The following is a 13,825-nucleotide window of genomic DNA, read 5'->3' as shown; positions in this document are numbered from 1 at the left end:
ATCCACAATTCATAATGACTAATTTGTCATTATTGCCATGCCTTGTCGCATAAGAGATGGTCAGGATGTGTCCTTCTCTGCACTTATTGCCAAGCTGTTCTACTTTTCTAACTCCCTCTCTCAACCAGAGAGTTTCTGCTGAAACCAACGCATGGAGGACAGCAAATTCTGAGGTCGACGACAATAATGAAGCTTGCAGGTGCAGCCCTGGGGCAAACCATGTCCAACATCCCTACCAACCACTCCGGATTCTGCTGACTAAAATGTCATTTTATGAATCACAATGTATGTTTGATTGAACTGAACCCTAAGACTATTTATTTACCCACTTGTTTACTCAGTTTTCCTTTCCCTATTTCAGTAACCAACTTATCACAACTCCCAGATGGATTTGTAATTTCCAGACCGCTCCAAGACATTCTCCTTTTTTACCATAATTTTCTAGTGAAGCTCTAACAATCTAATGTGTGTCAGCACCTGTGAGGGTACAGATACTTAACTGACAAACTCGGTTAGCTTTACAGGACCCAAGTCAACAGAGGGAGTTGCTAGAGTGCGATGAGGTCAGGAAATCCTTGCTGATGATACCCCCTCACTCCTTGGCCAATGTTTATGAGACGGCAAGACTAAGTTTTAGCCAAGGCTAAAACCTAGGCTGTTATGGTCAGCTTGGTTTCCAAAAGAGTATTTAGACTACAACAGCAACTGTTAGGCCAGCCCTAAATATTTTTTAACCCATAATCCAATTCCCTATAGCTGGATGTTTAACCAAGTGCTGTTATCTGTTAAAATATATTATTACCATACCATGGAGTGTGGGTTTTGCAGTTCATCACAAATAAATATAATTTCACCTGAGTTGCATCACCGATTTAATATGCCTTTATTTATTAACTTACATTGATCAATCATAGCATAACATCATGTGCTGGTAATGAACTGTCTGAACATTTCTAGGCCAACCCACATGCTATAATGCAGAAACATGTCTAACATTGACAGATGCACAGATGAAATGTTACCTTATGGATTAAAATCAAACACGTTTTTTACACAGATGCAATCTGAAGTGGTGCTGCATAAACAATATTTTTTAAAGAATAAACCACGAACAACACATTTTGGAATGATTTTCAGACATTTTCATACATTTTACTAAGTAATTGTGAGATGTCCATTTAAAACCATCAAGAGTGGCGGCAGATATCTTTTTTATTCAACCTTTAGAGAAGAACCATATTCAAAAATGATCTAGAAGCTTTAGGGAGAAGGCTAGTTATAGCCAGTCCCCATAATTTTCTTTGTGTACTGATCTGCTGCTGATAAATGTATTCTCAATGTTATGTTGCATTCAGCCCTGATTTGAACTGATATAACATAGTCCACATCTGCATAGTATTTCTAAATAACTGAATTTAAACTTTGCTTTGCTGTCTCCATCCATAATGAAGCCACTATTAAAAGTTTAAAACTGCAAAGTTAAAATCAGACAAAATCTTCTAATTGACTGTGTGTGCGTGTTTCTGGTTATAAATGTATGTATGCACACACATATACATATATACATATATATATATATATATATATGTATACACACACACATGGAAAGCAAATAAGCCAAATAAGTAGCCGAATAAGAAAGCTGAAGATCAAAAATGTAACACAGGTTTCAGCGTAACACGGGATTCAGCTTCACTCTGTTTGGTCTACTTGATCTCAATGCCTGTAATCCTGACGTCACTATCAAAGTTGAAGTATTTATACTTTTCATCTCCTTGGCGATTAGGGAAGTGGATCTCAGAGCCATCAGGAAGAGCCACAAGGAACTGCTCCTTTGTAAAAGTTATATTAATCTTAGAACAAGAAAGAGAGAAAATGTGAGAAAAATAATATGATTAGATAGAGATGCAAAATTAAAGTAACTTTCAATTCATTATTTGGTTTTCCAGAAAGCATGGGGAACTAAAATCTATAAATTCAAAGAATATTGCAACCCTATACAAGTGATACTGTCACTAGAGGTCCCTACAGTAGATTAACTCTTCCACATGAAATGAACAGAGGAATAACCTCCACGCTACAACGTGTTACATCGAAGTCCTATCCATCTCTGGGGTGGTTGAGCACACCCACTGCTAAGAAAATCGCTTAGTATTTTGTATTATGTTGATTGTTCCCTTACTGTAATTACTTGCTTGTTTCTGTTATCTTTAGAAATGCAACTAGGGTGGCAAAATGTCTGTTCTCACCTTAAACTCTTCCCCCTGGTTGAAGGGGAAGCCTCCCTCTCTCTGCTCCTCACACCAGTTGCCTCCTTGGTATGAGTTACACACCACTACCCGGGTATCTCCATGGGCGGCGAAACGAGGGTTCACATGCAGGGCGATGTCATTCTCGCTGTTTCCCACGTTGATAACAAAACTGCAGGAATGGTAAGAAGATCACATAGAGCATGAATAAAACTCAGTGAATGATTACATGCTGGCACACTGGCAAAGAACATGGTTAACAGGCTAGCAGAGTGGCACCCAGCATAGTTGGTATTCTAGCAGATGGCCTCAGGTCATGGTTACATGCTTGTACACTGGCACCGCACATGGTTCAGGCACTGATTAACGTGTTAATAGTTAACATGCTAGTACACTGGCACAGAGCATAGTTAACATGGTAGCACACTGGTACTAAACAAAGTTGACATGCTAGCACATTAGCGCAGAGCATGGCTAACAGGCTTTCAGACTGGCAAAGGGCATAGTTAACATGGTAGCATACTGGTACCAAACATATTTAATAAGCTATCGCACAGACACAGAGCATGGTTAAACGGCTAGCACACTGGCACAGAGCATTGCTGACTAGCTAGCACACTGGCACAGAGCATGGTCGACTGGCTGGCACAGTGGAAAAGCAATGAGTTTTGATCCAGATGTTTACAACTCACTGTGCTGCATCAGAGTTGGGGACACCTGTGAGAGTTAGGGTTTGGCCCACCTTGAAGGACATGTTTTTTATCACAACACCCTGTGGATGGAAGGCAAGAGAAACAGACAGAAATCCATAAATTGAAAAACACTGACAGTTATGTTAGAGAGAGTTCTAGAGAGAGTTCTGGACCAGAACTCTAACAGAGCCTGAAACCGCATAACAGGCCACACCTCAACATACCCTCCTGTAGTCTTCCAAATACAACATCTGTCTCCAATTATAGTTTTTTTTCCATTTAAGAAATGGCTAAACTATTCCCATAAATCCCTGTCCTTGAAAGCATTCCCATTTTCCTTGCAGTGATTTGGAATTTGGAATAGGAGTCGGATATATCTGTACTATATGAATGATGGAGAAGGAAGGTTGGGCTACAGTCAGGATGAAGCATTCTCCACCAGACACATGTTATTATGCAGTACAGCCAACAGATTGGGCTGATTTTTTCTGGTCCTCATTGGTTCTTGATACAGCACTCATGGTGTATTATGTCACCCAGGCAACTAGAGCCTTTTTCTAACTTTTTCTAACTTTTATAACTTCTGACACTTGGGGAAACATTGTTCCTTCTCTGACAGAAGACACGGTTAGCCAGTTACTCTAAAGACCAGCATATAAATTATAGCCTGCACACTGGGTATTTGAATAGAAGGCAAACTGCATCAAAACCTTACTTTAATGCACTTACTGCAAGTCACTGGGGACTTAAGAGTGTGTAGTTAATGGTTACAGTGTAACAGTGATGGAACAGTGAATGCCTAATACATTCTTACAGACACAGTAGGAGACAGTATGGAACTGCAGAGCCAGAGAGAAACCCATTGACATCTATCCAGAAATAGAAACACAAGCTAATATAACATAAGAGCTGCATTTAGAGTTGCCAGAGAAGGTTTGCCTAAACGTGGTGCATTCTTTCTGCATTAGTCCTCCCGCCTTACTGTAAACTGTGAAATATATATAGCACTAGCAGGATTGGCTTCCACCCTGAGCTACTCAGACTGCAGTTTTCATCACTGTGCGACATACATCCCCAGTCTGCCATAGAGACATATGACAGCTGGACCTCCAGGCTGAAGCCAATGCTAAAATAGAATGAGCAAGCATGTCCTGAAATATACATGATTACTGGTTCTAGCTATAGTATAAATAGCTATTTAAAAACTGGTGGTAATTGGCTGTTTGTCATGGTATATGTGACATATTGCGTGGTTATGACATCACTTTTTACTGCTTTAATTGCATTTAAATAGCAATAAGGCATCTCTAGGGTTTCTAGTACATTGTCAATACACCAGAACTAAGTGATGTCTTAACTGTGGTATATTAGCGATATACCACACCTTCTTGTGCCTTATTGCTTAAATGTAGAGTTCAGAATTAGCCCCTTCACCATTACCAGAGGAAAATTTAAAAATAACCCAGTAGAAAATATCTCTGCTCAATCAGTTTTTACCTTTACTCTAAAAGTAATCAGAATGAATCTCTGCCTAAATCTACTTAAGCCTGCTGCATTCCCAAGACAACTGTGTTTGTCACAGTAACCACAAAATAGCCACGGCAATACAAGTAATTTAGTAATTTCAAAGCATATTCATTCAGCAATATGTTAATTACAGCACACTGAATGTACACTGCTCAAAAAAAATGAAGGGAACACTTAAAATCACACATCGGGTTTCGATGAACTACATATATTAAAGTTCCAAACTCATGAGGGTGGACGTGTGATAGTTTGGTTAGAAACATGCACACCAGTAGCCCGCTGAAAGTCATTTTGTAGGGCTCTGGCAGTGTTCTTCCTGTTCCTCCTCACACAAAGGAGTAGATACTGGTCCTACTGCTGGGTTGATGCCATTCTACGGCCCGGTCCAGCTCTCCTCGTGTATCTCTCCTCGTGTATCTCTCCTGGTATCTCCTCCTTGCTCTTGAGACTGAATTGGGAGACACAGCAAACCACCTTGCAAAGGCACATATGGATGTGCCATCCTGGAGGAGCTGGACTATCTGTGCAACCTGAAAGGGCTGCAGGTACCGCCTCATGCTACCAGTAGTGATAAGGACACTAGCAAAACTCTAAAGGTAGAGAAAATCAGTCAGGTGGCCACCACCTGCAAAACAATTCCCTTTTTGGGGGTTGTCTTGCTGTTGCCTCTCGAGTGCTCCAGTTTTTACTTTAATTTGCACCAAAACAGGTGACATTGATTCACAATCGCTTATGCTTCCTAACTGGACAGATTGATATCCCTGAAGTTTAACTGACTTAGTTTTATACTGTGATGATTATGTGATAAAAAAAATTGAGCAGTGTATATTAAAAGTGAGGGTGTAATTAATTGGGAATTGTGGACTTCCAAGTAATTTCCAAATATTTCAGTCTGGGCAGACTTGCATTACCAGAATATTGAGAACTCTCTTCCACTCTGAGAATGTTTAGCAATTGTATACCCACTAATGTCACCATGTGAGAGATTCCTGTTTTCCCAACAATTCCACACATTTTGTAGTTTTCAACTAGCCTATATACAACAATAACACAAGAGAATTCCTGAAATCCAGTTACAGCTTTTTGTTTTGGTGTGCCACCCAAAGATTTTCAGTGGCCCCACCTGGCCACCCCTATAAAACATTTCTGGAGTTGCCACTGGCCACACCTTAGATTAAACCTCCTCAAACCCTAATACTGTAGACAAGCATAACTACTACCATGCCTAAATATCACATTAAAGTATGAAAACAATTAAGATCTGCAGGGACTCAAAACCCTGTTCACTATCTTTGCCATCAACGGCCATTGATATACATTTTATTTATAGAATAAAGTGAACTTATGCATATGGTAGAAGAGAACCAAATCCTGCTGCAATAAACGCCCTTCTCGTCTGTAGTCAAAATTATTGGTTCGATATGCTAAATAGCCAGTCATGCTTGAAAAAAATAATACAGAATATTTAACATTAACGCAAATCGGCTTCATTGCTTTGGACATATGCCACGCAAGTTTGTGCAAATCAAATCGTCAAAAAGTGTCGGTTAATCATCCACAGTATGCACGGATGCAGTCATCATTTTAAAACTACTTTACTCTAAAAGGATTTTTAAAACATGTACACGTTCTATTATGTTACTCATTGTAACAAAGTAGCAAGCCAAAATTCGCGCATAAAAATTGAGAATAAGTTTATAACACTCCCACCCCGCTACAACCAAGGACCGTTATGAACTGGCACATCAAAATAATACTTTGCAGAAAACAATGAAATCAACTAAAATATTAGAGATTATTTAAAATAAATAAATGTAAAATGGTGTTCTTACACTCATCTTGACTGGACAAGCCTCAAATGTTCACAAAGAATGGAAGAACGCTGAATTAGCTTCAGAATGCTGTAGAGACACGCAGACGAGCTTATATGGTCAAGAACGATTCTATGAGTGATGTCATGGTAAACCAATAGAATTACTTGCGGTAAAAAATTTAAAAATAATCCCCGTTTTTCGAACTTAAACATCCATGACAGGACAAAAAAATACTAGTTGATATTAATAAACAGCGAGAGATATTTTACAAAATTGTATTAATGATACATCTCTTTGTATTAACAATGCATTTTCGCGAGTCAGAGGAAAGGAAGGAGGTGACCACAAGACCAGCAACAGATATAAATAAAGATCACTATAACGTTTGTCGCCTGGGAGACAGCAAAATATTGAGTGCCAGAAAAAATATTTTGCTTTTAAATATGGAAAATCATATTGAAGCTTTTGGAATGTTTTAGTTTCAAAATAATTGCTACATTTAAAAGGTCTAACTTTATGACAAATACATATTTATTTATTCTGACAAAACCACATATGAGTAAATGTTTCCCCAAAGTATGTAATCACAATCTAACTTCAAATTTTCAAATGTATATTTTGTCTTCTATGTATGTTAAATATGGAGGTGACTCTTATGACTGCCTAACTCTTTTAGGCCCAGCAATAAAGTATGATATTTCACCAAAAGATTTTCCAGAACTAGAATGTTGGGGATAAAGTGGTCTATTTGTGACTTTGGCTAAGGTGTGTTGGGGCATTTATCAGGCATGTGTGAGATTTCTATGTGTGTGTGTGTGTGTGTGTGTGTGTGTGTGTGTGTGCATTCCTAGGATGCAAAGAGGGAGAGGCAGGACTATTGATTTGTAATGTGTGTATCAGTGGGATGGGCACTAGATTGGTTTATGCGTATCTCAGCAATGGGCAAAGCATAAATATAAATAACAAACAAGACTTGCATACACACTGATCACATGTATACACTCAGGGGCACACAAACTAAGTCTGGATTGCTCGATACGTCCATTTTAACTATTTAGGGTGTCTGCATAACCCAAATTACACAAATTCCCCAAATTCCATCAAGGGGGCATAATCAACAAGAGTATTGATGATAGTCCTTACTTAATTCTGAGAAATGATTGATTTGCTCCAGCATCTTTTGCATTAGTTATCATATTTTGCATTGTTTATTATGAGTGAGCCTCGTTTTTAAAAATGTATATTATTATTAATGATGAGCATGGATTTTTTTAAAGACATTTTATCAAATGTAGAATTTAGTTGAGCAGCCACACTTTATATTATCATGACCCAAGTGAAGCAGTCATACAGACAGCTCAATACTGTAGGTATATGTCAGTGTTTTCCAATCCTGGTCTTCGGGACCCAAAGGGGTGCACGTTTTAGTTTTTGCCCTAGCACTCACACACCTGTTTCATATGTTACCCTACCACTTATAAACTTGATTGACGTAATCAACCTATCATCAAGTATTTCATTTGAATCAGGTGTGTGTCCCCAGGATAAGAATTGGGAAACAATGATATATGAAATATGCAGAGAACTGCTTCCTGTCAGGTTCCTTTTTAATAGGTTAACTAAACATTCTTTTTTGCGTGCTATAACTGAGACTCATTTAACCCTTTGACGCGTACGATCACACCAGTGTGATCAGGCTAGAGTGGTCCCTGAAGTGTAGGATCACACCGGTGTGATTAGAATGTCTTGTTTAGAACGCACCATTAGCATGCCTAGCTACAAGTAACGTAACAATGGCTGGTTAGATCGCGCTGTTATTTACTCACATTTAGCTCAAACAGTGTTTATAACTTTATTTCCTGATTGTAAGAGTTTCAAAACCATACTATGATATTAACCAGGTAACAAGCATTCAAATCGGAACAAGAAGTGTACCAACAGACAGCCAACACTAGCAATTATATTTTTGCAATAAACATAATACACAAAAATGAACAATATTAACGACTACTATAGAGCATTTTAACATTTCCTGGAAGAGCTGACAACCGGTCAAAATCATTGTGTAAAAACTTTCTAGAAGTTACGTTACCCGTTGTCGGCGCCGCTATGCTTTTTATATAGTTTATTCATTTTCACTGCACTGAATTGCAGGTCACACTTTGTTAGCTAGCGGTTAGCTGACGTTTGCTAGCTAGCTACAGTTACACATCAACCAGCTTTGGCAGCTCTTTGAATTCGAGTCAATGAGAGAAGCTTGCAATGCAATGTATGTAGTGTTCCTTACCTGGCAAGGTCAGTACTGAGTGAGTACTGAACTCGCGTGCAATAAAAACTCTGCAAGGAAACAAAAAGTTCCATTTGCTCCCTTATAATAATTCATATTACCATTATTCTGTATTATGCCCTAGTATTCTGCCCTTATTTTCTTTTTCTATTAAATTGTTGTTAGTTGTGCATTGTTGTATTGTTGTAACTGTAAATAAGCCTTTTTTTGAACAGGCAATATCTTGTGTTCATATACAGTTGTGCTCATTAGTTTGCATACCTGGAAGAAATTGTGAAATTTTGGCATTGATTTTGAAAACATGACTGATCATGCAAAAACACTGTCTTTTATTACAGGGTAGTGATCATATGAAGCAATTTATTATCACATTGATATTTGGCTTCTTTTAAAATCATAATGAAAACAGAAATCCCCAAAATGGCCCTAATCAAAAGTTTGGCCTTGTTACAGACACACAAGGTGACACATACAGGTGAAAAGGGCAATTAAAGATGAATTTCCCACACCTGTGGCTTTTTAAATTGCAATTAGTGTTTGGGTATAAATAGTCAATGAGTTTGTTAGCTCTCACGTGGGTGCACTGAGCAGGCTAGATACTGAGCCATGGGGAGCAGAAAAGAACTGCCAAAAGACCTGTGTTACAAGGTAATGGTAAAGATCTTTATAAAGACGGAAAATTATATAAAAAGATATCCAAAGCTTTGCAAATGTCAGTCAGTACTGTTCAATCACTTATTAAGAAGTGGAAAATTCAAGGATCTCTTGATACCAAGCCAAGGTCGAGTAGACCAAGAAGGATTTCAGCCAAAACTGCCAGATGAATTGTTCAGGATACAAAGAAAAACCCATAAGTAAATACAGGCTGCTCTGGAAAAAGATGGTGTGGTTGTTTCAAGGAGCACAATACAATGGTACTTGAACAAAAATGAGAAAGAAGCCTTTACTGCGCCAATGCCACAAAAAAGCCCAGTTATAATATACCCAACAACACCTTGACATGCCTCACAGCTTCTGGTGCACTGTAATTTGGAGTGACGAGACCAAAATAAAGCTTTATGGTCACAACCATAAGCTGCGCATAGGTGGCTCTTGGACTTTCCAGCACGACAATGGCCCTAAGCACAAAGCCAAGTTAACCCTCCAGTGGTTACAGCAGAAAAGGGTGAAGGTTCTGGAGTGGCCATCGCAGTCTTCTGACCTAAATATCATCGAGCCACTCTGGGGAGATCCCAGACATGCAGTTCATGCAAGACGACCAAAATGGAGGCATTTTGCCAAGAAGAATGGGCAGCTATACCACCTGCAAGAGTTTGGGGCCTCATACAGTAGACCATTATTACAAAAGACTGCATGCTGTTATTGATGCTAAAGGGGGCAATACACATAATTAAGATCTAAGGGCATTCAGAGCTTTGAACAGGGGTCAACTTTGTTGTCATGTTTTGTTTAATGATTGTGCCATTCTACTATAACGTACAGTTGAATATGAATCCCATAAGAAATAAAATATGTGTTTTGCCTGCTCACTCATGTTTTCTTTACTAATGGTACATATACAGCGGGGAGAACAAATATTTGATACACTGCCGATTTTGCAGGTTTTCCCACTTACAAAGCATGTAGAAATCTGTACATTTTATCATAGGTACACTTCAACTGTGAGAGAAGGAATCTAAAACAAAAATCCAGGAAAATCACATGGTATGATTTTTAAGTAATTAATTTGCATTTTATTGCATGACATAAGTATTTGATACATCAGAAAAGCAGAACTTAATATTTGGTAGAGAAACCTTTGTTTGCAATTACAGAGATCATACATTTCCTGAAGTTCTTGACCAGGTTAGCACACACTGCAGCAGGGATTTTGGCCCACTCCTCCATACAGACCTTCTCCAGATCCTTCAGATTTCGGGGCTGTCGCTGGGCAATGTGGACTTTCAGCTCCCTCCAAAGATTTTCTATTGGGTTCAGGTCCGTAGACTGGCTAGGCCACTACAGGACCTTGAGTTGCTTCTTATGGAGCCACTCCTTAGTTGCCCTAGCTGTGTGTTTTGGGTTGGTGTCATGCTGGAAGACCCAGCCACGACCCATCTTCAATGCTCTTGCTGAGGATTGGAAGACCCAGCCATGGCCCCATCCATCCTCCCTTCAATACGGAGTAGTCGTCCTGTCCCCTTGGCAGAAAAGCATCCCCAAAGAATGATCTTTCCACCTCCATGCTTCTCGGTTGGGATGGTGTTCTTGGGGTTGTACTCATACTTCTTCTTCCTCCAAACACAGTGGAGTTTAGACCAAAAAGCTCTATTTTTGTCTCATCAGACCACATGACCTTCTCCCTTTCCTCCTCTGGATCATCCAGATGGTCATTGGCAAACTTCAGACGGGCCTGCACATGCGCTGGCTTGCCCAGGGGGACTTTGCGTGCGCTGCAGGACTTTAATCCATGACGGCGTAGTGTGTTACTAATGGTTTTCTTTGAGACTGTGGTCCCAGCTCTCTTCAGGGCATTGACCAGGTCCTGCTGTGTAGTTCTGGGCTGATCCCTCACCTTCCTCGTGATCATTGATGCCCCACAAGGTGAGATCTTGCATGGAGCCCCAAACAAAGGGAGATTGACTGTCATCTTCTTCCATTTTCTAATAATTGCGCCAACAGTTGTTGCCTTCTCACCAAGCTGCTTGCCTATTGTCCTGTAGCCCATCCCAGCCTTGTGCAGGTCTTCAATTTTATCCCTGATGTCCTTACACAGCTCTCTGGTCTTGGCCATTGTGGAGAGGTTGGAGTCTGTTTGTTTGATTGAGTGTGTGGACAGGTGTCTTTTATACAGGTAAAGAGTTCAAACAGGTGTAGTTAATACAGGTAATGGTGTAGAACAGGAGGGCTTCTTAAAGAACTAACAGGTCTGTGAGAGCCGGAATTCTTACTGGTTGGTAGGTGATCAAATACTTATGCCGTGCAATAAAATGCAAATTAATTATTTTGAAAATCATGCAATGTGATTTTCTGGATTTTTGTTTTAGATTCTGTCTCTCACAGTTGAAGTGTACCTATGATAAAATGTACAGACCTTTACATGCTTTGTAAGTAAGAAAACCTGCAAAATCGGCAGTGTATCAAATACTTGTTCTCCCCACTGTATTACCAATTCCCCAAGTGTATGCAAACTTCTGAGCACTGTATCCGTAAGAAATAAAAACTTGAAAAACTGTTACGTTTAAGACATGGATTCAGCTTTGATCTCACTTTTTAAATAAGCACCATTCACAAGACTTTAAGTCTAAAGCTCCAGAGAAAAGATCCAGATAAATCTGTTTTTCAGCTGGTGTAAGAATACAACGTGGGCCATTTACTTGTGATGTGCTGTATTTGTAAGATCCCGTGTGTTGGTCTTGAGACAGTCATAAGACTCAGTCACAAAACACATTAGAGATGGAGCAAAGAAAACAGCTGCACAACTTATTTCTTGTGCAGCAAACTCAAAACTAAGTCATCAAGACGATTTTCCAGACACAAAGTAATACTACGGATTACATTACATCCTTTGATAGCAGAATGGTTTATAGTGGTGCCCGTGTATAGAATGTGTGCTGATAATTTGTTTGGAACTGTTAACACATATCAGAAAAGATTCTCATTAGCAGCAGCATTACTATAACGTAACCTTACAGTAGCTTTATGGTTATATTTTGAATTGTGTACAAAAGTTATTCTATTCCATCTTCAGCATTCCTCAGTCATTTTTGGTGACAAAAACATTTTTGATAATAGATGTTTGCTTAGGCAATCCTCCAATAAGGTATATCTGCAGACCGCAAGTCGGGTGTGTTGCTTAATGTGGGGGTTCCTGAATAATAAGTTACACCCACTGATATTCGCCATTGGTCAGTTTAAATGGGGGTTCCTGAATATTAAGTTACGCCCACTGATGTTCGCCATTGGTCAGTTTGGGGACATCCTGGTTTGAAGATAGATGTCATGTATGGGTATGACATCATTACATTGAGTGTACTAATGGAGGAAGAAGAGTTAACTAACATTACAACTTTATCTCAGAGTCATGTGATTCAGAGTCATGTGATTCAAATCATGTGAATTTATTCAATATCTTTTGTCAAGATATAACACTAGGTTCAAGCAGTTCAAGCACTGATATAAAAAACAAATGTGTATTTGCTTTGACTACACTTTGAAAAGCAATCTAGTCTGATTATGCTTGTACCAATTATGTAAAATTAAATGGTATTTTCCTATACCATTTAATTGTATTTTGTTTCAGGATTCAAATTTCTTGATAACATGCAACTGAAATATATTAATTTGAAGACTGAAGTGCCTTTAAAATAGTTATATGTTTTGGTTACAGTCAAGAGTGAGACACTGGTGGTTGAGAAAGCTGCTGAGTGCAGTTATGATACAGACACATGCATACATACACATGCATACTCACTATGCCTGCCATGATCAGTTTTTCTTAGCCATTATGTGATACAGTAAGGGGGCCATCATTAGGAGGTTGATGGTTGAGAATGCTGCTTTTTGCAGTTACAATATAGTTGATCTGAGCTCTACATGTTACAAAGTGAAACAGGCCTCCCTTTTGCCCAGGTTTATACAGGATTGCCATTTATGCATTTTCCATAGATTCAACATTTTACACAAATGTGAGCATGCGGTGTAAGGTATACTGTGCGGTGAACCTGTGAGCAACAATTTCAGTGTCAGCTAAACTGTTCTGAAGGTCCTTTGCAGAGACCTGTGGGTTCTGCGGTGTAGATCTGACCAGTTTTCATACAAATCATTGTAACGGTTTCTCCTTCCTTTGACTTGCACTGTTCAATTTAACAGCATTGCTTTACAAAGTTGAAATTGATAACTGGAAGTATTGAATTTTCTATAGCCTGTTGCAGGTGGCAAGTTTCAATTTGCTTCATGTAGAGGTCAGGTCAACCACTGTTTATAGAAATATTATTTTTTCCGGGGTGCCTTGGAACAAGCACATTTTTAATTGTAGAGTAATGACATTGTTATGGACTTAAAACATTGTTGGGAGGATTATAAGTGTTACATGTCCTGGAATTGATTATTTGATGTCTAATTGAACCCTTATCCTAAAAGTGTATTCAATAGCATAAATTACAAGTAGAACAGGTCCAAAAGAGCACAACAGACATTATTGAAAGTCAATAAAGGTAACCCAAAATCTTTAAGTTAATGGCATAACCTAAAAATACAGAATTAAATGATATGCCA

The 13,825-nt window shown here is 38.9% G+C and overlaps 1 protein-coding gene across 1 annotated transcript; it reads right to left on the bottom strand.

The window, feature by feature from the left end:
- Positions 1–866: 866 nt before the first annotated feature.
- LOC105024154 (beta-galactoside-binding lectin) lies at positions 867–6,424 on the bottom strand. Its single transcript, XM_010893888.4, has 4 exons — positions 6,301–6,424; positions 2,942–3,021; positions 2,250–2,421; positions 867–1,853 (listed from the first exon to the last, which is right to left on the bottom strand). The coding sequence occupies exons 1-4, from the start codon at positions 6,304–6,306 to the stop codon at positions 1,707–1,709; spliced, it is 405 nt and encodes a 134-aa protein (XP_010892190.1). The 5' UTR covers positions 6,307–6,424; the 3' UTR covers positions 867–1,706.
- Positions 6,425–13,825: the final 7,401 nt, after the last annotated feature.

The sequence above is a fragment of the Esox lucius genome, chromosome 11, assembly GCF_011004845.1.
Source record: "Esox lucius isolate fEsoLuc1 chromosome 11, fEsoLuc1.pri, whole genome shotgun sequence".
In the NCBI taxonomy this organism is placed as follows: domain Eukaryota; kingdom Metazoa; phylum Chordata; class Actinopteri; order Esociformes; family Esocidae; genus Esox; species Esox lucius.
This window is presented reverse-complemented; position numbering and strand designations above follow the sequence as displayed.